The following is a 21,735-nucleotide window of genomic DNA, read 5'->3' on the forward strand; positions in this document are numbered from 1 at the left end:
AATAAACATCCTACAGTAAATGTCTGCAGTAAATACAATAAACTAGAAGCAGTTCTAGAAACACATCCTTCTACACTGTACAGCATCTAATTTATGGAAGGCAAGTATTAGAGGCAAAGTTGAAATGGAAATTAATTTCATGTCACTAGAAAATCTTCTGGCTAAAAAAATCCTGAGAAAAAACCCATGAAAGTTAAGTCAAGAATATAGGTATTCTTTTTAGTTACTTACTGTACTACTACTACTACTACTACTACTAATAATAATAATAATAATAATAATAATAATAATAATAATAATAAGCATTAGTAGTAGTAGTATTACTATTATTTTATTATTTCCATGAATACTCCACACTCCAGTTCAGTTGGAGGCGGTAATGCACCAAAAGCTGGTCTTCCAACCACCAACAAACTGAAACTGAAAACATGCCAAGAAAACTTCTGAATCTGAAAATAAGAAGAAACTAATTTCATCAAGTTTAAAATCTTCACCCAGTGGCAGCGCGCTTTAGTCTCTCAAATTAAAAGGATTTTATTTTGTTTATTATTAGTATTATTATTCGGCATCAAATGGAGCCTAAATGGGATAAAGGGCTGGGAGTTGTGTTTGTTTTACTGCAGGTAGGACTAGATATATCTTTTCTTTTCTGTGTTTTTTTTTTCTGTTGCTGTCATGCATTAGCTATTTCCACTTGTTTTTGTTTTGTTTTTAATGAACATGTCGGGTTTTTTTTTTTTTTCTTCAAGAAGGTCGGGGGGAAAGCGGGACTTTTCACTTATCGTAATAGTTTGCGATAATCTTGTTTATCTTATGGCATGGACCGTTATCCACGGACACAGCCTGCATGTTATTATTACACAGTGTCATGGGGATAGAGCTGTAAGACCAGATCAAATGCGACCAAATGTGTTTTTGAAAGTTTTCACAAGTCAGGCTCTGGCTAAAACAAGAACATGAGCTCAGACTGCGAGTTTATTGGAAACAGCAGTTAAACCCGAAGACCGTGTTTTTTGTTTGTTTGTTTGTTTGTTTACCTTCCCGACTCACCTTAATAAGTTTGACGGGCAAAAACTTTGCTGTGAAGAAATTCACACATTAAACTGGTGAAGATGAAAGCCTCGTAGTTTCAGTCTTCTACCTGATTAACGTTTTGAGTTGTACGCGTTATAGAAATAAATAATCGCAGTAGAATAAACGCGCGTCACGTGACTTCACAAATCATGAGAGACATGTTTACATGTCTGCAGTAGTGGATTCACATTTACAGCCGAAATAAGTCTGAATTTCAAACCGCAAACTAATTATCTCTATACTCCGGTGTACCACCTCGTTTTCTCTTCTAACGCATAAAAGCACCTATTTAACTCACTTCGCTTTTAAAAAGCTTTAAGCGAAACAAACCCAATCTTTGTTCCTTACTAAGGTCCTTTGCGGTGGATCTGTGGAGTCGACGCCATGTTCCCCTGGCTTTGCTTCTGATCTTTTCCTCCTCAGAGTTCACAGAGAACACCTGCACAAGGGCTCAAGGATCGGCACAGGTTAGACAACATTACCACACCTTCACTTTTTTCAGAAAAGAAAAAAGTAAAGCTAAAAAAAGATTGGTTTTGGATTATATTTAGTTTGTAATTGTTTTTCTAAGTTATTATATGTTTAGGAGCTACATTTGAGCTGCATCTATTTTACTTTGGTCTTTATTATTAACTTCCATTTGAGGTGCTTCAGATAATTCCGCTAAATATTTAACATCTGGTTTAATTCCTTATTCAACTTGGTTTGCATTACTACAGTTTTCACACCCGGACGTGCTTTATTTCTGATCAAAATGATTAGAGAATCAGACCGTTTTAATTGAGTATCTCTTGTAGAGTCTTTGTAGGGTGTGTGTTTGATCTCAGTAACTGAAGGCCACTCAATTTTAGATAAATGTACTATAGTGACTCTGTATTGTTACCTTGAGTTCCTGAAACTCTGAGCTGCTTTGTTTGATAAGGACTGTAGCCTTGCTTGGTAAACTACAGCTGCTTATATGTCTGCATTCTGTTCTTCTGGTTTCATTTTGTATTGTGTTTAAACACCCAGCAGCTCATTCCTCATGTTCAGCTTGAATAAGAATGGTCCTTTCCGTAATTACCTGAAAATGGTGTGCTTTTAACATCTCCTTCGAGGTGCTACTTGATTTGTATTAGAATGGATCAAGTGCTTCTGCAGTGTTCTGCTTCATTTTGGCCTTTGTGTGTGTTAATGTGTGTGTGGCTGATTCAGAGTCAAGCTCAAGTCTGTGCTCATAGGCGTAGCAGATCATAAACCTGTAGAAACCTTCCATCCCACCCACATGCGTGTGTCTTGCTAAGTTGCCTGCCTGATGGAAATTTACTTATGCTTTGCCATTGATTTAGCTCAACACATCTTAATTACAGTCCTTTCTAATAGCTCATAACACTTGATGTGGAGTCATCTACCTTGCTGGTTTTTTATGACCCTGTGGATTCCCTATCAAATCCTGTTGTATGTTTTATGCAAAATGTTATCCTATGGTTTTGTTTTACTGAGGTCCAGACAAAGTTTATGTGTGTGCTGTGCATGTTGGTCCATAGAATTTGTCTTTACACTTTTAGTTGGTTTCTTAGCGGATCTGTTTAATGTCCAACTAAAAGTTCATAACTACAGATTTAAAGTTTGACTGTAATTTGTGTAATCAGTGTTTCAGACAAAGTGAGTGACCAAAGGTTTTAGAATTCTTCTGCACTTTGAACTAAAATGTTCTTTAAAAAAAAATAATAATAATGCAATTGTTCATTCTATTAATTCCTGTTTCCTGTTCAGTTGTTTTCAATGACTGTGGTGGAAGAACACAGACCACCTTTGACTCTGCTGATGCGAGGTTTCATGTAAACTCTGATGGCACCGTGGACCTGAAGACACCGGTCACTCTTCATGATGGCCATAAGATGTTCTCGGTCCATGCTTGGGACTCCAGGGGAAAGAAACACACTGCATTTGTGAGAGTGGAACATCAGGGCCGGGTCGGCCACCATCATGGGCAGCAGGAAGAAGATTGGGCAGTTGAGCCTGTGCAGGTACACCTCTTAACTAGTCTGACCTCTGCTGGACAAACTGCAGAACTTTCTCTATTGAAGTGTATGTACTATGTATTTTGAAGAACTGTAAAGCTGTGAACAGATTTATTTATTTTTTTCTTCACTTGATTCTCACCTGGTGTGTATAGTCAGGAGGACTTGCTTACTTGCCTTCATGGGTGAGCCATATGGCAAATAGAAATCACAATACTCAGATGTCTTAGCAATATTTACTTTTGCTAACACAGTGGCGGATTCATACAGAGAGGGGGAGTACGAGTTCAGGAGCATAAGTTCATTGTCTTTTGGCCAGATATCGTAGTAAGTAGGAAAGTTTCGTATAGCTGCTATTTAAGCAATGTCCTGACATGAACACGATTGCATGTGTGATATTGCTTTTATGCAACAGTTCTATTCAAACTCTGTTTCTAAACAAAAAAGTAAGATTGAGTAACATTCAGACACAATATGACAAAATATTTTGTTTATTTTTGCTCTGTCCTGATAAATGGTTCAAAAGAAGAAGCCACAGCTGGATAGTGTTGTGTTGTCATGCAGCGCACAGACTGACTGACCGCCTGTAGTAAGTGTAGTAATGTAGCACACTAATGCTAGAACTGGATATTTTTGTGGTGGACATGAACAAGAGTGATTCAAACCATAGAAATGTACCTGTGCTGTTATACTAAATATCGACTCTGTTAGAATGTATGCATGTCCAATCAAATTAATGAACCAGAACTAATTGTTCTACAGTTTCTAACACTTCTTTATTTGTGTTGCCCGAACTGCATATTTTAGCTGCAGTGCACACTCTTTAACTTTGTTAAAGCACCTTTTTCTTGTAATACAGCACTCTGTATTTTTTGATACGAGTCTACCAATTTATGATGACTAAACAATTTTATTGAACTCTTCCTTGCAGAATTCTTCAGCTCTGTGAAACTGTGAGGTGCTCTTCTGTGCACAACCATCATCAAGTGAAAATGTTCATCTTTTTCTGAACCCATTCTTTTGTTCACTTGGATTTGTGTTTGGGTCACTTTCATGCTGAAAGCTGAATTTTATCGGTTGCTTTATCACATTAATACGGAAGCCCTAAATGGCCATGTGTTATTCTTTTTTCTTTGTTGTTTTCTCTTGATCTCAACTTCATTTTCTTCTGATTTTGACATAACAAAAACTGTTTTCTCATGACGTTATCCTGAGAAAATCTCGCACCTGGTGAATGGGACTGGTGTTACATGCACGTTGGCTTCTTCGCCATCATAAATGTAATAATTGGCCGCTGTAGAGATGGACTTTATCTCGGCATTAAGAGAGAGGAGTGTCACCTTCACCTAGTGTCGGACACTAATGTGGAAGTCGTCAGTACTGCAGGGATGACGTATTTTTGTAGGCCAACCTTGAATTAGCATCATCCTGGTTCCCTCCACAAAGAACCAATTTTCCATTTGCTTTTTTTGCATTTCCATAGGCTTTTGGATTATTGCAGAAAATAATCTCTGTGACTAACAAAAGTTTATCATTCTTACACATTTTGTTCAGCAATATAATATTCACAAATGAACACAACTTTCATGAATTTTAAAGCCTAAATACAATCGCCAGAAATAAAAAGCTAACGTTGGGCTATAAACGAACTACACCACGGTCGCATGACTTCAACGTCACCATCACTAAGCTTCCGACAGCTCTTTACTCTTTATTTTAAAAACACTACCATTGGAAAATAATATAAATTGATAAATCTACAAGTTGGAAAGTTTGAGTTGGAATAATTTCCAAGAACGTGAGTATAAACACAACAAGGCTTTAGGAGATGTGTTTTTTCTGTTCGGCGTGATGACGTTTAATATCCCGATAACCTCTGTAGTCCCATTTAGCCACTTGTAAGCAACCGCACTTTTCAAGACACGTAAAATCTTAACAAAATCCTGAGTTGGATATTGCTGATGTATTTTATGTTGAAGAATAAAACATGAAAATATCTTGAGCTTGTGTTAACCACAAACCTTATTTCAGGCATTTAACCAAAAACCCACTCAAAAAGCCCATTGACTTCGGGACGATGGATGTCACGTACACAGAAAAATTATGTCGAGATCACGAGAAAGAAAAAAATTAATAATGCATGGCCGCTTTGGGCTTCCATAGGTGGAGAAAAATCAGGATATATCTGCATTTCTTAATTTTTGTTACCTCAAAAAAACCTGCAATTTTAAGTGTGTGTATATCTTTTATATCTACTGAAGGTGTATTGCTAACTGGTCTTATCCAAGAACAGTTTCTCCTTTAAAAAAGTTCATTAATGCTGGTGTTACAGTTACAGCTGGATGAGTAGTTAATGCTTTTCTGAGATGTTAAAGCTAATATTTTTAACACTCATTTGTGCAGTCTACCTTGCTATAGACAGTGGGCCTTTGGAGCAACTACAAATTGGAGGCATGTTACTGAATAGTGTGCTATGTTCTTTTGTTGATTTGCTTTATATAGACTGAATCCCCCTCAGCTCTCTTAGTTCTGGAGTTTCCAAAATCAGGTGGGTTACGGAGGAGAAAAAGAGAGTGGGTGATTCCTCCAATCTCAATCGCAGAGAATTCAAAAGGCCCTTTCCCCTTTAAGGTGGTGCAGGTATGTAGAGCTGATTTATAGATGCACAGAATCTTCCATGTGCATCTTTTATTTGATATCAAGTTGTCACATCTTGTGCCCAGATTAAGTCCAGTTATGCCAAAGAAACAAGGATGGTGTACAGTATCAGTGGTGAAGGAGCAAACCAGCCTCCATTGGGACTTTTCACAGTAGACAAAACCACTGGAGAGCTTTATGTGTCAAGGCCTCTAGACAGGGAAGAAAAAGATAAATATGAGGTGAGACTTTTTTTCACTTTGGCTATATCTTTGAAGTGTTTGGCAAATAACTGCTTCAGATGGATGACAACAGATGCTTCCACACAAGAATATTGGTTTTAGTAATTTACCATGTTGTTTTTCTGTGAACTCCAGCTGCAAGCCCTTGCTAAATCACCTACTGATCCGACCATTGAAGAACCTCCCATGGAATTTATAGTCGTAGTGACGGACCAGAATGATAACCATCCTATCTTCACCCAAAATCCATTCATCGGGAGTGTACCAGAAGCTTCAAAAATAGGTAACTTTTTATTAAAGCCTTTATAATCCTATCCATAGTATCCATCCATAGTAATGCTATGCTTTTGGAAAATAATGCTCAACACTCACATGGGTGTCATGGTCAGGTGTCCACATAGTTTGGACCATATAGTTTACTATTGCTCTTAATCACAGTGTTCAAAATTTCATGTCTTATTACTCTCTCATTGAAGGATTCGAGTTCATGACAGTCACTGCCACTGATGCAGACGATCCAGACACCTACAACGCTGATGTCAGGTACTCCATCATCAGTCAGATTCCAACAAATCCAAGTCCAAACATGTTTGCGATCAGCCCGATCACTGGAGCGATTCGAGTGAATGCTGATGGCCTGGACAGAGAGGTGAGCGCACAAATCAGATTTCTCACTAGCTGCATTTACATCCAGTAATTGTCACTAGTCTGGCTGGTAGAAATTTATGTCTGATCAAACAAGATGGATAATCTATTAAATATTCAGTTAAATAGAATACTAATTCTACCAATACTAATTTATTACTAAATAACGTAAACTTTTATTTACACTGTTTTTGTTGGAATTCTGTGCATGTTGACCAAAATAACAAAGTGCTTTTGATTTGATAAATTTTTAACATTTTAAAAGGTTTTAAAATAATAGTAAGGTTGGATGGCGCATGGAATAGGGATCCAATAATTTTGCATAAAGATGAGAGATACAAATTGTTCCTGGCTTTTCTTTATTTATGGGCCTCATTTATGAAGAGGAATAGGAACAGATTAATTCGTTTGTTGTTTGCTATGACATTTTGTGCAATGTTTTTAGCAAATGACTGATATGTTACAGTGCATCTGGAAAGTATTCACAGTGCTTCGCTTTTTCCACATTTTGTTATGTTACAGCCTTATTCCAAAATGGATTAAATTCATTATTTTCTTCAAAATTCTAGAAACAATACCCCATAATGACAACATGAAAGAAGTTTGTTTGAAATCTTTGCAAATTTATTAAAAATAAAAAACAAAAAAAACACATGTACATAAGTATTCACAGCCTTTTCCATGACACTCCAAATTGAGCTCAGGTGCATCCTGTTTCCACTGATCATCCATGAGATGTTTCTACAACTTTATTGGAGTCCACCTGTGGTAAATTCAGTTGATTGGACATGATTTGAAAAAGTGAAGCGCTGTGAATACTTTCCGGATGCATTATGTCTCAAGCTGCAATGAGCCTATGCAGTGTACTTCCTAATGTGCCATGTGTCATCATTGGCTTCTTCCTTATAACACTTTTCCAACACTGCTTCAGGGTGCATTGTTCTCGGAGAGATTTCTGGTCAAGAAATCACGAAACCCTATGAGTCAAATAAATAAATAAATGCACATAGCAGCTTTCATATGTCATGTGTTTGGATCATCTGGATACAGATATGTTTTTTGCTGTTTTCATGTTTAGCCATTTTCTTTTTTACCTTAATTAATTTGCAGCTAAATCACCTTTTCTGTAATGTGGCTTTAACATTTTCAGGTGCTGTTACTTTTAAATTGTTTTTAGTCTGCTCTGGTTTCCACAAATATTTGTACACATCTTTAGTAACAGATTGATAAATGAGGCTCATTCAAAGTAAGTTTTGAACCCTAGCTACTTTTAAATTATGACAGTATGCTTTCTAATAAGGTAATGTTAATATAAATTGCTACTTGCTGTGTTCACATAAATTTGGTTCGGAGTAAAACATGCATGTAAACTGTTTATATAAACTGTTGGGGTAGATGTAAACTGTAAATGTATTACAATCATGGCATCTAAATGAATTTGGATGAACACATTTTTACATGTGAAACACACAATTGATGTTGAAAGTGGTTTTAAATTCATAAAATGTTTTGTTCTTTTTCAAGGCAAATCCTGAATATACTTTGGAGATTCAAGCAGCAGACATGCAGGGGGAAGGCCGCCCAGTAAGCGGAATAGCTATTATTACTGTAACAGACAGCTACAACAATGCACCTCAATTTCTAAAAAACTTGGTAAGGCAATTAATGGGTATGGTTTTAATTTAAATTAATCCATGGTTTGCAGTAAATTATTGCTTTTAAAATGAATCTTTGCTCCAAATTGTTCATTATGACCGTCACGAAATGGAGGTTAGGAAAAATGCAAGTGCAGTTAAAGATGTTTATTAGAGCGAGAGAGGCAAACAGACAAATCCAAAACAGTAATCCAAAGCATGGTCCAAAAACATGTAAAAGGTCATGTAATCAGCAAACGGGCATAAACAGGGCAAGGTTTATGCCCTGTTTATGCCCGTTTGTGTTTGCAAGGCAAAACACAAAACGAGAAACAAAGTCAGTAAACAGGAATCGAGAACGAGAACTATGGAACAACCGCTTGGTAATGAGAGAAACTCAATACTACGCAAAGTGCTAAGAGACACGAGGGGTTTATATAACAAACGTAATCATGGGTTAAACACAGGACAGTTGAAAACAATGACGACACATATTTGGAAAAGAACCAGTTACAAAAACGGGGCGGAGACAATACATAACCATAACAAAAGCATTTGTCCAAAGTAAACAAAGTCAATGTCATGAAGACCGAAAAAGCGTGCGCTCGCTAAGGACTCACACTACGAGCTTGCGCTTCGGTTTTCCGAGCACGCTGTAATACTGCAGCGCTGACTCAAGGGGAAATCGTGACAGAACCCCCCCGCCCCGCCAGGGCGCTCCTTCCGAAGCGCCAGAATACACTCCCCTCCCCTGGCAGTCCTGGCCCTATTGGGCAAAATGTCCTTATCTGAACCGGGAGACTGACCGGCGTCCTCAGCGGAGCAAGAAGTCAGAACGACGTCCTTAGTGGCGCAGGAAGGCGGAGCGACGTCCTCAGCTGAGCAGGAAGGATGTAGTGGCATAGAACCTTGACGTAGTGGTATCCACAGCAGAGTAGGGAAGCAAAACGGAGTTCTTGGCTGCAACGGGAGGCAGAGAAACTTCCTCAGTAGAACCGGGTGGCTGAGTGGCATCCTCAGCTGTATAGGGATGCTGAGTGGCGTCCTCAGTCACGCAAAGAGTCTGAGCGTTGTTCTCCATCGACGTTGCAGGCTGAAATCAGTTGGCTGTGTCAGCAGACTCAGATGTACGCAGGGCTGGTTGGCTGTGTCATCAGTCTTGAGCATGAGGAGAACTTGGTTAGTCATGATGGCTACTTCAGGCATGAGTAGAACTTGGTTGTCCGTGTCAGCAGACTTTGGCGTGAGCAAAACTTGGTCGTCCTTGTCACCATACTCGGGCGTGAGCAGAACTTGGTTGGTTGTGTCAGCAGACTCGGGTGTGAGCAGAACCCGGTTGTCCATGTCAGCAGACTCGGGCATGAGCAGAACCTGGTGGTCTGTGTCAGCAGACTCTGGCGTGAGCAGAACTTGGTTGGTTGTGTCAGCAGACCCGGGTGTGATCAGAACTTGGTTGGTCCTGACGTCAGCTTCAGGTGTGAACAGAGCCTGATTGGTCATGACATCGACTTCAGCCGTGAGCAGAACCTGGTTGGTCGTGACGTCGAGTTTCATGCGTGAGCAGAGCCCGGTTGGTCGTGGTGTTAGTTTCAGACTGGAACTTGGTGTGGAAGGTCACAACGTCGATCTCAGACTGGAACATGGCATGGAAGGTCGCCTCTTCGACCGCGGACAGGAACTTGGCTTGAGAGGTCGCCTCTTCGACCTCGGACAGGAACTTGGCTTGAGAGGTCGCCTCTTCGACCTCGGACAGGAACTTGACTTTATGCTAGAGTTCTGGAGATGAGACAACTTCGTGGGTCTCAGGCTGAAACTCTGGGGATGAGATCGCCTCGTGGGTCTCCTACAGGAGAAGAGAAGACTAATTCCAGTATATTTGATCAGTTGTTTATATCTCTTCAGAATTTTATTTGTGAGTGGTGTACAAAACTAGAGTGGAGGAATATTAAATGAAACATATCATAGGTCCGCTCCTGAATCACTATTATTTGTTTTCATTTAATGTAGACGGAGGTGGAGTGGGTGATTCCTCCAATCCGAATCACTGAAAATGCCAAAGGGCCTTTTCCTTTGGTGATAGCGCAGGTATGTGCAACTGATCTCTGACTTAATCTGAAAATCTTCCCTATTAAATACCTGTCAAAAGTTCAGACACATCTCTGGATTCTACTTTCTGAACAAAACCAGTGGCAAACACAAATTATGAATCAGATAATACTGATTGACATGACACATATGTTTTGTGGATGTTTACATTTACAAGGAATATAACATAGGACTTTAATATCTTACACTGCTTGAACATGTAAATTCTCTGAAAACATATTTTTGTGTATGTCAGGCAACTGATCATATTTTAACAATAATCAATTGGTATCATGAAATTTATATAAATAGAAATAATATATTTTATATTGTTATAAAATGTCACTGCTCTGAGCTCATGGTACACACTGGATTTTTAAGAGAATGAGAGGAACTGATGTGATTGGATGTTTTGCAGTACGCCTTGATAATGTATTAATTCTAACCTAACCCCTTGTTACAATTATGCCATTATGTGGGAGATTGGCTGGTTTAATATACTTGCTGCATGCACCTTTTATAAACTTGCTACAACTAACACCATCCAAAAAAAAATTTGGTAAAAATTGTGACTGCTGGGATTATGAATGGGGTTATCTTCTTTGTACAATTATGCTCTACTACAGGAGAATATCGGTTATGCTGATGTTCATGAAAATACCAAAAATATGCTAGCTACTTCCACTTGCAACTAATACCATGTGTATGTGTGCTTTATATTTCGCTTTTAATTATAATAATGGCTACTGTGTCTGTGTGTGGTGAACATAATGGTAGGTGGTGTGTCTTTCAGTGAATAGGAATGGAATATTTGAAACTGCTTAAAATCTTCAACATTTTATATATTACATAAATTGTCTCATCTTGAACCCAGATTAAATCCAGTTATGCCAAAGAAACAAAGCTGGTGTACAGCATCACTGGTGAAGGATCAGACCGGCCTCCGGTGGGACTTTTCACAATAGACAGAAACACGGGTGTGCTCTACGTGTCACGGCCTCTAGACAGAGAAATAAAAGATAAATATGAGGTGAGACTTTTTTCAGTCTCTTTTTTGCTGATATCTGATTTGAAGTGTTTGTTAGCAAACAGTAGAATCTACTATCAGTTGTGTAAAACCCAAGAGAAATCCTGCTCTCACAATAGATTATTGGTTCAGGTTTTAGTAATTTACCATGTTTCTATTTTTCTGTTAACTCCAGCTGCAAGTCCATGCTCATTCTGTTACTGATGACATTAAAGAACCTGCCATTAAGGTTATAGTCGAAGTGCTGGACCAGAATGATAACAGTCCTGTCTTCACCCAAAATCCATTCATTGGCAGCGTACCAGAAGCTTCAAAAATAGGTTGCTATATCAATAATTTAATGTAGAAAACACATTGATTCTCTATCCCACTCTACGTGCAATCACAAGGTTTCACAATCTGCATTACCCTCTCCCTAAAGGATATGAGTTCTTGACCATCACAGCCACTGATGCCGACAATCCGAACACTGACAACGCTGATATCAGGTACTCCATCATCAGTCAGATTCCAGCAGAGCCACATCCAAACATATTTGAGATCAACCCTGTCAGTGGAGTGATTCGAGTGAATGCTGATGGACTGGACAGAGAGGTGAGTACACAAATCAAGTTTTTACAATTATTGAGTTGATTTAGAATGAAAAGAGAAAATACGATCATCTCTTTCAGAAATATCCTGAATACACTCTGGAGATTCAAGCATCAGATATGCAGGGATTCGGTCTCCGAGTCACAGGAAAAGCTACTATTACTGTAACAGACAGCAGTGACAAGTCCCCGGTAAGCCAGTTAACAGTCTGCAGAGTTTTCATATAAATCAAGTCTTCATATAAACCTAATAATTATTCATTAATTATTTGTTTTTCAAATAACACATGTACCTTGCAGTGCAGTGAATATTTTACATTTACATACTCGTGGTTGTCTCTGGCAAGTAGTTTCTTGGCCAGATATGAAGGATCTTCAACAACAGAAACATTACCATTACCATCAAACATAATCTCCTTTGTACAATTACGCTGTTCTACAGGAGAATATTGGTTTTGCTGATGTAACTGAAAACACCAGAAATATGCGCAGTACCACCACTTGCAACTAACACCATGTGTATCTGCTTTATATTTCCCTTCTTATTATAATAATGACTATAGTTCTTTCTAAACCAGGTATGAAGTTGCATAAAATATCCTGGCCTCAACTGTCCATAAATTTATTAAAAGTGGTTTGGGATAATTTGGAATGTTAAGTAAAAGTAAAACCATCTGGGAACCACTTGAATACAGCTGGGAGAGGATTCTGAGTACCTAGTTTATGTAAAACTGAAAGAATGCCAAGTGGACCAAATCAACAGCAATGGATGGCTACTTTGATTAACCTAAAATATAAGACAATTTGTTAAACATTTTTGGTCATGCCAGATGTTAACTCCACATGCTATTTCATGTTTTACTATCTATAATTCTAAAAATGCTAAGCATGAAGTACGTGGGGTGGGGTGGGGGGTGGGGGGGCTTGATGAAATGGAGGTTAGGAAAAATGCAAGTGCAGTTAAAGATGTTTATTAGAGCGAGAGAGGCAAACAGACAAATCCAAAGCATGGTCCAAAAACATGTAAAAAGTCATGCAATCAGCAAATGATTTGAAAGGCACACACCTGTCTATATAAGGTCCCACAGTTAACAATGCATGTCGGAGCACAAACCAAACCATGAAGTCCAAGGAATTGTCTGTAGACCTCCGAGACAGGACTGCATCGAAGCACTGATCTGGGGAAGGGTACAGAAATATTTCTGTAGCATTGAAGGTCCCAGTGAGCACAGTGGCCTCCGTCATCCGTAAATGGAAGAAGTTTGGAACCAGCAGCACTCTTCCTAGAGCTGGCCGCCCGGCCAAACTGAGCGATCGGGGAGAAGGGCCTTAGTCAGGGAGGTGACCAAAAACCCTGACAGAGCTCCAGCTTGTCTCTGTGGAGAGAGGAGAACCTTCCAGAAGAACAACCATCTCTGCAGCACTCCACCAATCAGGCCTGAATGGTAGAGTGGCCAAACGGAAGCCACTCCTAGGTAAAAGGCACATGACAGCCCGCCTGGAGTTTGGCACCAAAAGGCACCTGAAGGTCTCTTAGACCAAGACAAAGATTGTACTCTTTGGCCTGAATGGCAAGCATCATGTCTGGAGGAAACCAGGCACTAGTCATCACCTGGCCAATACCATCCCTACAGTGAAGCATGGTGGAGGCAGCATCATGCTGTGGGGATGTTTTTCAGCGGCAGGAACTGGGAGACTAGTCAGGATCAAGAGAAAGATGAATGCAGCAATGTACAGAGACATTCTTGATGAAAACCTGCTCCAGAGTGCTCTGGACCTCAGACTGGGGCAAAGATTCATCTTCCAACAGGACAACGACCCTAAGCACACAGCCAAAGGAGTGGCTACAGGACAACTCTGTGAATGTCCTTGAGTGGCCCAGCCAGAACCCAGACTTTAACCTGATTGAACGTCTCTGGAGAGATCTGAAAATGGCTGTGCACCGACGCTCCCCATCCAACCTGTTGGAGCTTGAGAGGTCCTGCAAAGAGGAATGGGAGAAACTGCCAAAAATAGGTGTGCCAACCTTGTAGCATCATACTCAAAAAGACTTGAGGCTGTAATTGGTGCCAAAGGTGCTTCAACAAAGTATTGAGCAAAGCCTGTGAATATTCATGTACATGTGCTTTTTTTTTTTTTTTTTTTTTTTTTAAGTAAATTTGCAAAGATTTCAAACAAACTTCTTTCACATTGTCATTATGGGGTGGTGTTTGTAGAATTTTGAGGAAAATAATGAATTTAATCCACATTGGAATAAGCCAATAACAACAAAATGTGGAAAAAGTGAAGCGCTGTGAAACATTCCGGATGCAATGAGCCTATGCAGTGTACTTCCTAATGTGCTATGTGTCATCATTGGCTTCTTCCTTATAACACTTTTCCAACACTGCTTCAGGGTGCATTGTTCTTGGAGAGATTTCTGGTCAAGAAATCACGAAACCCTATGAGTCAAATAAATAAATAAATGCACATAGCAGCTTTCATATGTCATGTGTTTGGATTATCTGGATACAGATATGTTTTTTGCTGTTTTCATGTTTAGCCATTTTCTTTTTTACCTTAATTAATTTGCAGCTAAATCACCTTTTCTGTAATGTGGCTTTAACATTTTCAGGTGCTGTTACTTTTAAATTGTTTTTAGTCTGCTCTGGTTTCCACAAATATTTGTACACATCTTTAGTAACAGATTGATAAATGAGGCTCATTCAAAGTAAGTTTTGAACCCTAGCTACTTTTAAATTATGACAGTATGCTTTCTAATAAGGTAATGTTAATTTAAATTGCTACTTGCTGTGTTCACATAAATTTGGTTCGGAGTAAAACATGCATGTAAACTGTTTATATAAACTGTTGGGGTAGATGTAAACTGTAAATGTATTACATTCATGGCATCTAAATGAATTTGGATGAACACATTTTTACATGTGAAACACACAATTGATGTTGAAAGTGGTTTTAAATTCATAAAATGTTTTGTTCTTTTTCAAGGCAAATCCTGAATATACTTTGGAGATTCAAGCAGCAGACTTGCAGGGGGAAGGCCGCCCAGTAAGTGGAAAAGCTATAATTACTGTAACAGACAGCAATGACAATGCCCCTCAATTTCTGAAAAACTTGGTAAGGCAATTAATGGTTATGGTTTTAATTTAAATTAATCCATGGTTTGCAGTAAATTATTGCTTTTAAAATGAATCTTTGCTCCAAATTGTTCATTATGACCGTCACGAAATGGAGGTTAGGAAAAATGCAAGTGCAGTTAAAGATGTTTATTAGAGCGAGAGAGGCAAACAGACAAATCCAAAACAGTAATCCAAAGCATGGTCCAAAAACATGTAAAAGGTCATGTAATCAGCAAACGGGCATAAACAGGGCAAGGTTTATGCCCTGTTTATGCCCATTTGTGTTTGCAAGGCAAAACACCAAAACGAGAAACAAAGTCAGTAAACAGGAATCGAGAACGAGAACTATGGAACAACCGCTTGGTAATGAGAGAAACTCAATACTACGCAAAGTGCTAAGAGACACGAGGGGTTTATATAACAAACGTAATCATGGGTTAAACACAGGACAGTTGAAAACAATGACGACACATATTTGGAAAAGAACCAGTTACAAAAACGGGGCGGAGACAATACATAACCATAACAAAAGCATTTGTCCAAAGTAAACAAAGTCAATGTCATGAAGACCGAAAAAGCGTGCGCTCGCTAAGGACTCACACTACGAGCTTGCGCTTCGGTTTTCCGAGCACGCTGTAATACTGCAGCGCTGACTCAAGGGGAAATCGTGACAGAACCCCCCCGCCCCGCCAGGGCGCTCCTCCCGAAGCGCCAGAATACACTCCCCGACACCCCCCCCCCCCCCCCCCCCCCCCCCCCGGCAGTCCTGGCCCTATTGGGCAAAATGTCCTTATCTGAACCGTGAGACTGACCGGCGTCCTCAGCGGAGCAAGAAGTCAGAGCGACGTCCTTAGTGGCGCAGGAAGGCGGAGCGACGTCCTCAGCTGAGCAGGAAGGATGTAGTGGCATAGAACCTTGACGTAGTGGTATCCACAGCAGAGTAGGGAAGCAAAACGGAGTTCTTGGCTGCAACGGGAGGCAGAGAAACTTCCTCAGTAGAACCGGGTGGCTGAGTGGCATCCTCAGCTGTATAGGGATGCTGAGTGGTGTCCTCAGTCACGCAGAGAGTCTGAGCGTTGTTCTCCATCGACGTTGCAGGCTGAAATCAGTTGGCTGTGTCAGCAGACTCAGATGTACGCAGGGCTGGTTGGCTGTGTCATCAGTCTTGAGCATGAGGAGAACTTGGTTAGTCATGATGGCTACTTCAGGCATGAGTAGAACTTGGTTGTCCGTGTCAGCAGACTTTGGCGTGAGCAAAACTTGGTCGTCCTTGTCACCATACTCGGGCGTGAGCAGAACTTGGTTGGTTGTGTCAGCAGACTCGGGCGTGAGCAGAACCCGGTTGTCCATGTCAGCAGACTCAGGCATGAGCAGAACCTGGTGGTCTGTGTCAGCAGACTTTGACGTGACCAAAACTTGGTTGTCCTTGTCAGCAGACTCTGGCGTGAGCAGAACTTGGTTGGTTGTGTCAGCAGACCCGGGTGTGATCAGAACTTGATTGGTCCTGACGTCAGCTTCAGGTGTGAACAGAGCCTGTTTGGTCATGACATCGACTTCAGCCATGAGCAGAACCTGGTTGGTCGTGACGTCGAGTTTCATGCGTGAGCAGAGCCCGGTTGGTCGTGGTGTTAGTTTCAGACTGGAACTTGGTGTGGAAGGTCACAACGTCGATCTCAGACTGGAACATGGCATGGAAGGTCGCCTCTTCGACCTCGGACAGGAACTTGGCTTGAGAGGTCGCCTCTTCGACCTCGGACAGGAACTTGACTTTATGCTAGAGTTCTGGAAATGAGACAACTTCGTGGGTCTCAGGCTGAAACTCTGGGGATGAGATCGCCTCGTGGGTCTCCTACAGGAGAAGAGAAGACTAATTCCAGTATATTTGATCAGTTGTTTATATCTCTTCAGAATTTTATTTGTGAGTGGTGTACAAAACTAGAGTGGAGGAATATTAAATGAAACATATCATAGGTCCGCTCCTGAATCACTATTATTTGTTTTCATTTAATGTAGACGGAGGTGGAGTGGGTGATTCCTCCAATCCGAATCACTGAAAATGCCAAAGGGCCTTTTCCTTTGATGATAGCGCAGGTATGTGCAACTGATCTCTGACTTAAGCTGAAAATCTTCCCTATTAAACACCTGTCAAAAGTTCAGACACATCTCTGGATTCTACTTTCTGAACAAAACCAGTGGCAAACACAAATTATGAATCAGATAATACTGATTGACATGACACATATGTTTTGTGGACGTTTACATTTCCAAGAAATATAACATAGGACTTTAATATTTTACACTGCTTGAACATGTAAATTCTCTCAAAACATATTTTTGTGTATGTCAGGCAACTGATTATTTTTTACCAATAATCAATTGGTATCATGAAATTTATATCAATAGAAATAATATATTTTATATAATTATAAAATGTCACTGCTCTGAGCTCATGGTACACACTGGATTTTTAAGAGAATGAGAGGAACTGATGTGATTGGATGTTTTGCAGAACGCCTTGATAATGTATTAATTCTAACCTAACCCCTTGTTACAATTATGCCATTATGTGGGAGATTGGCTGGTTTAATATACTTGCTGCATGCACCTTTTATATACTTGCTACAACCAACACCATCCAAAAAAAAATTTGGTAAAAATTGTGACTGCTGGGATTATGAATGGGGTTATCTTCTTTGTACAATTATGCTCTACTACAGGAGAATATCGGTTATGCTGATGTTCATGAAAATACCAAAAATATGCTAGCTACATCCACTTGCAACTAATACCATGTGTATGTGCTTTATATTTCGCTTTTAATTATAATAATGGCTACTGTGTCTGTGTGTGGTGAACATAATGGTAGGTGGTGTGTCTTTCAGTGAATAGGAATGGAATATTTGAAACTGCTTAAAATCTTCAACATTTTATATATTACATAAATTGTCTCATCTTGAACCCAGATTAAATCCAGTTATGCCAAAGAAACAAAGCTGGTGTACAGCATCACTGGTGAAGGATCAGACCGGCCTCCGGTGGGACTTTTCACAATAGACAGAAACACGGGTGTGCTCTACGTGTCACGGCCTCTAGACAGAGAAATAAAAGATAAATATGAGGTGAGACTTTTTTCAGTCTCTTTTTTGCTGATATCTGATTTGAAGTGTTTGTTAGCAAACAGTAGAATCTACTATCAGTTGTGTAAAACCCAAGAGAAATCCTACTCTCACAATAGAATATTGGTTCAGGTTTTAGTAATTTACCAATGTTTCTATTTTTCTGTTAACTCCAGCTGCAAGTCCATGCTCATTCTGTTACTGATGACATTAAAAAACCTGCCATTAAGGTTATAGTCGAAGTGCTGGACCAGAATGATAACAGTCCTGTCTTCACCCAAAATCCATTCATTGGCAGCGTACCAGAAGCTTCAAAAATAGGTTGCTATATCAATAATTTAATGTAGAAAACACATTGATTCTCTATCCCACTCTACGTGCAATCACAAGGTTTCACAATCTGCATTACCCTCTCCCTAAAGGATATGAGTTCTTGACCATCACAGCCACTGATGCCGACAATCCGAACACTGACAACGCTGATATCAGGTACTCCATCGTCAGTCAGATTCCAGCAGAGCCACATCCAAACATATTTGAGATCAACCCTGTCAGTGGAGTGATTCGAGTGAATGCTGATGGACTGGACAGAGAGGTGAGTACACAAATCATTTTTTTACAATTATTGAGTTGATTTAGAATGAAAAGAGAAAATACAATCATCTCTTTCAGAAATATCCTGAATACACTCTGGAGATTCAAGCATCAGATATGCAGGGATTCGGTCTCCGAGTCACAGGAAAAGCTACTATTACTGTAACAGACCGCAATGACGAGTCCCCGGTAAGCCAGTTAACAGTCTGCAGAGTTTTCATATAAATCAAAAGTCTTCATATAAACCTAATAATTATTCATTAATTATTTGTTTTTCAAATAACACATGTACCTTGCAGTGCAGTGAATATTTTACATTTACATACTCGTGGTTGTGTCTCTGGCAAGTAGTTTCTTGGCCAGATATGAAGGATCTTCTTCAACAACAGAAACATTACCATTACCATCGAACATAATCTCCTTTGTACAATTACGCTGTTCTACAGGAGAATATTAGTTTTGCTGATGTACCTAGTTTATGTAAAACTGAAAGAATGCCAAGTGGACCATATCAACAGCAATGGATGGCTACTTTGATTAACCTAAAATATAAGACAATTTGTTAAACATTTTTGGTCATGCCAGATGTTAACTCCACATGCTATTTCATGTTTTGCTATCTGTAATTCTAAAAATGCTAAGCATGAAGTGCGGGGGGGGGGGGGGGTCGAACAAACCAGTTTTATTTTGGTTACTGTTGTTAAGGCTTGGGGTCAATTAAGGTGTAGGCATAGCGTTAATTAACTGCATTAATAAGTATGTCAGTAGAAGACAATATTATAGCCTTAATGATACAGTGGGGAGGTCTAGCTTGTTAATTCTGAAAAGGTACCTGATTTCGTTAAAATACAAATTGAAACAAGCACATTTTACTGACTCATACATGAATGCTATTTAATTTTGTTTTTCCTAAAAGAGTCTATCCCCTGGGATATGCGTGATTCATCCTATCTGCTTCCCAGAGAATGCCAGAGGGCCTTTCCCTATACAATTAACACAGGTGTGTTGTTGATCTTAGACTAAAGCCAATAAACTTCCATATGTATCTTATATTTAAGTTAAACTGTTCCCCTTGTTTTCAGATTAAGTCCAGTCATGCTAAGCAAACTAAAATTGTGTACAGCATCACTGGTGAAGGAGCAGACAAGCCTCCAGTGGGACTCTTCATCATAGATAAAGATAGTGGTTGGCTGTTTGTAACAAAGCCTTTAGACAGAGAGACAAAACACGAGTATGTGGTAAGAGGAAGTTTTAAAAACTTGTCTTTGTTGTTGCAGCCACATAAACATTAGAAAGGTTGGTCTGTATCTGTCTTGATGTACAATATTGTACAAAGGCTTAGGCACATGAGGAGCATCAGTATTCTCAGGTACAATTCATTCAGTTTTATAACAAAAATGGCTGGTAAATTGGGCTAAGCATCTTGGAGAATCTGCACAGTTTGTTTTTGTTTCTGTTTTTGTGGGTAATCCCTGACAGCTGTCATTGTGTGTGTGTGTTTTTTTTTAATCTGTTAGACAATGTTACTTTCTTTACTGAAATACAAACAGTGATTCAATAGTGCAAAATACATCAAATACACATCTAAGACAAAATCTGTATTTAAAAAAAACAGTGTGTCTAAGACTTTTGCACAGTACTGTATTTTCTTAAATTGTTTGTAAGGAAACATTGGAGTTAACTTCATTTTTTAAATCACTAGGGAACTTCCAGATATTGTCTAGAAAAAAATTCAGACATATAAGGCATTGTCTAGACATTTACCATTTTTATTTTTGTTCTAACTAGCTCCAATCCCATGCAATTGGTGAAGGTATAAATGAGGATCCTACTGAAATCATCATCATCTGCGTGATTGACCAGAATGATAATAAGCCTGTCTTCACCCAGGATCTATTTAGTGGCAGTGTACCAGAAGATTCAAAAATCGGTAGCTACAGTATCAATAGATCAATACTGTGTTGATAAAGCTAATATCTTTATGTATTCCAGTCTGTGAAATGCTTCACAATCTTTATTACCCTCTTGCTAAAGGATTTGAGTTCATGACCATCTCAGCAACTGATACAGATGATCCTAAGACTGAAAACGGAGAGATCAGATACTCAATCATCAGTCAGGATCCTGCACTGCCACAGCCAAATATGTTTGAGATCAACCCCATCAGTGGAGTGATTCACGTGAAGTCTGAAGGACTTGACAGAGAGGTGAGGTCAGAAACAAGGTTTCTCACTCAAGTTGTGGAGAAGAGATTTCAGTTGTAATTACCATTTCTTTCAGAAATACCCTGAGTACACCTTGGAGATTCAGGCAGCAGATATGCAGGGGAATGGCCTCCAAACTAGAGGAAAGGCTGTTATTTCTGTAACGGTTTAAGAAAACTTTGGTAAGGCCGATTTCTTTTCATACCAAATGTAAATCCATAAATATTTGTGAATACCTGGGAAGGCAGGACTGAACTGAAATGATCATTAGAAAGTGCATGGTATGTACATATATGCTGGCTCAAAGTGAGTGGCTCATACAGTATCAATACATATGCAAATCAGTACCGATAATAAAACTGAGATTGTAACTTAAAACACAGAAAAATAGTTCAGACAGAGCAAATCGAAGAAACACACAGCTCAGTAATTCTCTACCTGCTCTACCATGACAATACATGGCCCAAAAAAAGAAAAAAAATGATGAATTATTACTAGTTTGTGCTCTGGGAAGATGGAGGACTGGGAATGAACTGCAAAGATACACAATTCCTTGTTATAAACATAAAAAATTATGTACTCATCTTCCACTGATTGTCACTACATTGGTAATGCTTTGTCTAAGACTTCCATCTTTCTTTTCAACATAGACAATCTTATCAGAGATGGCGACATGAAAAAGGGTCTCTGCTATGTATTTCTCAATAGCTGCTGTGTCTTTAACTGCTAGAGGATAAATGCAGGGGTGCTGAGGTGTGGAACCAG

General features: G+C 39.4%; 1 protein-coding gene across 4 annotated transcripts in view; it reads left to right on the forward strand.

The window, feature by feature from the left end:
• Positions 1 to 390: 390 nt before the first annotated feature.
• The window catches only part of cdh31 (cadherin 31), an 84,425-nt gene continuing 63,080 nt past the window's right edge, over positions 391 to 21,735 (forward strand). The window contains exons 1-19 of one of the 4 annotated variants that reach the window (XM_053676627.1): positions 391 to 623; positions 1,427 to 1,541; positions 2,830 to 3,083; positions 5,580 to 5,717; positions 5,801 to 5,956; positions 6,092 to 6,239; positions 6,433 to 6,605; positions 8,126 to 8,254; positions 10,243 to 10,320; positions 11,195 to 11,350; positions 11,523 to 11,667; positions 11,769 to 11,941; positions 12,019 to 12,129; positions 14,926 to 14,985; positions 17,070 to 17,147; positions 18,020 to 18,175; positions 18,349 to 18,493; positions 18,595 to 18,767; positions 18,845 to 18,955. In XM_053676627.1, the coding sequence (XP_053532602.1) occupies positions 573 to 623; positions 1,427 to 1,541; positions 2,830 to 3,083; positions 5,580 to 5,717; positions 5,801 to 5,956; positions 6,092 to 6,239; positions 6,433 to 6,605; positions 8,126 to 8,254; positions 10,243 to 10,320; positions 11,195 to 11,350; positions 11,523 to 11,667; positions 11,769 to 11,941; positions 12,019 to 12,129; positions 14,926 to 14,985; positions 17,070 to 17,147; positions 18,020 to 18,175; positions 18,349 to 18,493; positions 18,595 to 18,767; positions 18,845 to 18,955 (2,550 nt within the window). In that variant the 5' untranslated portion in view covers positions 391 to 572. The remainder of the gene's footprint in view (positions 624 to 1,426; positions 1,542 to 2,829; positions 3,084 to 5,579; positions 5,718 to 5,800; positions 5,957 to 6,091; positions 6,240 to 6,432; positions 6,606 to 8,125; positions 8,255 to 10,242; positions 10,321 to 11,194; positions 11,351 to 11,522; positions 11,668 to 11,768; positions 11,942 to 12,018; positions 12,130 to 14,925; positions 14,986 to 17,069; positions 17,148 to 18,019; positions 18,176 to 18,348; positions 18,494 to 18,594; positions 18,768 to 18,844; positions 18,956 to 21,735) is intronic. The other 3 variants (XM_053676625.1, XM_053676626.1, XM_053676628.1) reach the window with 3 other exon arrangements.

The sequence above is a fragment of the Ictalurus punctatus genome, chromosome 27, assembly GCF_001660625.3.
Source record: "Ictalurus punctatus breed USDA103 chromosome 27, Coco_2.0, whole genome shotgun sequence".
NCBI classification, from domain to species: Eukaryota; Metazoa; Chordata; class Actinopteri; order Siluriformes; family Ictaluridae; genus Ictalurus; species Ictalurus punctatus.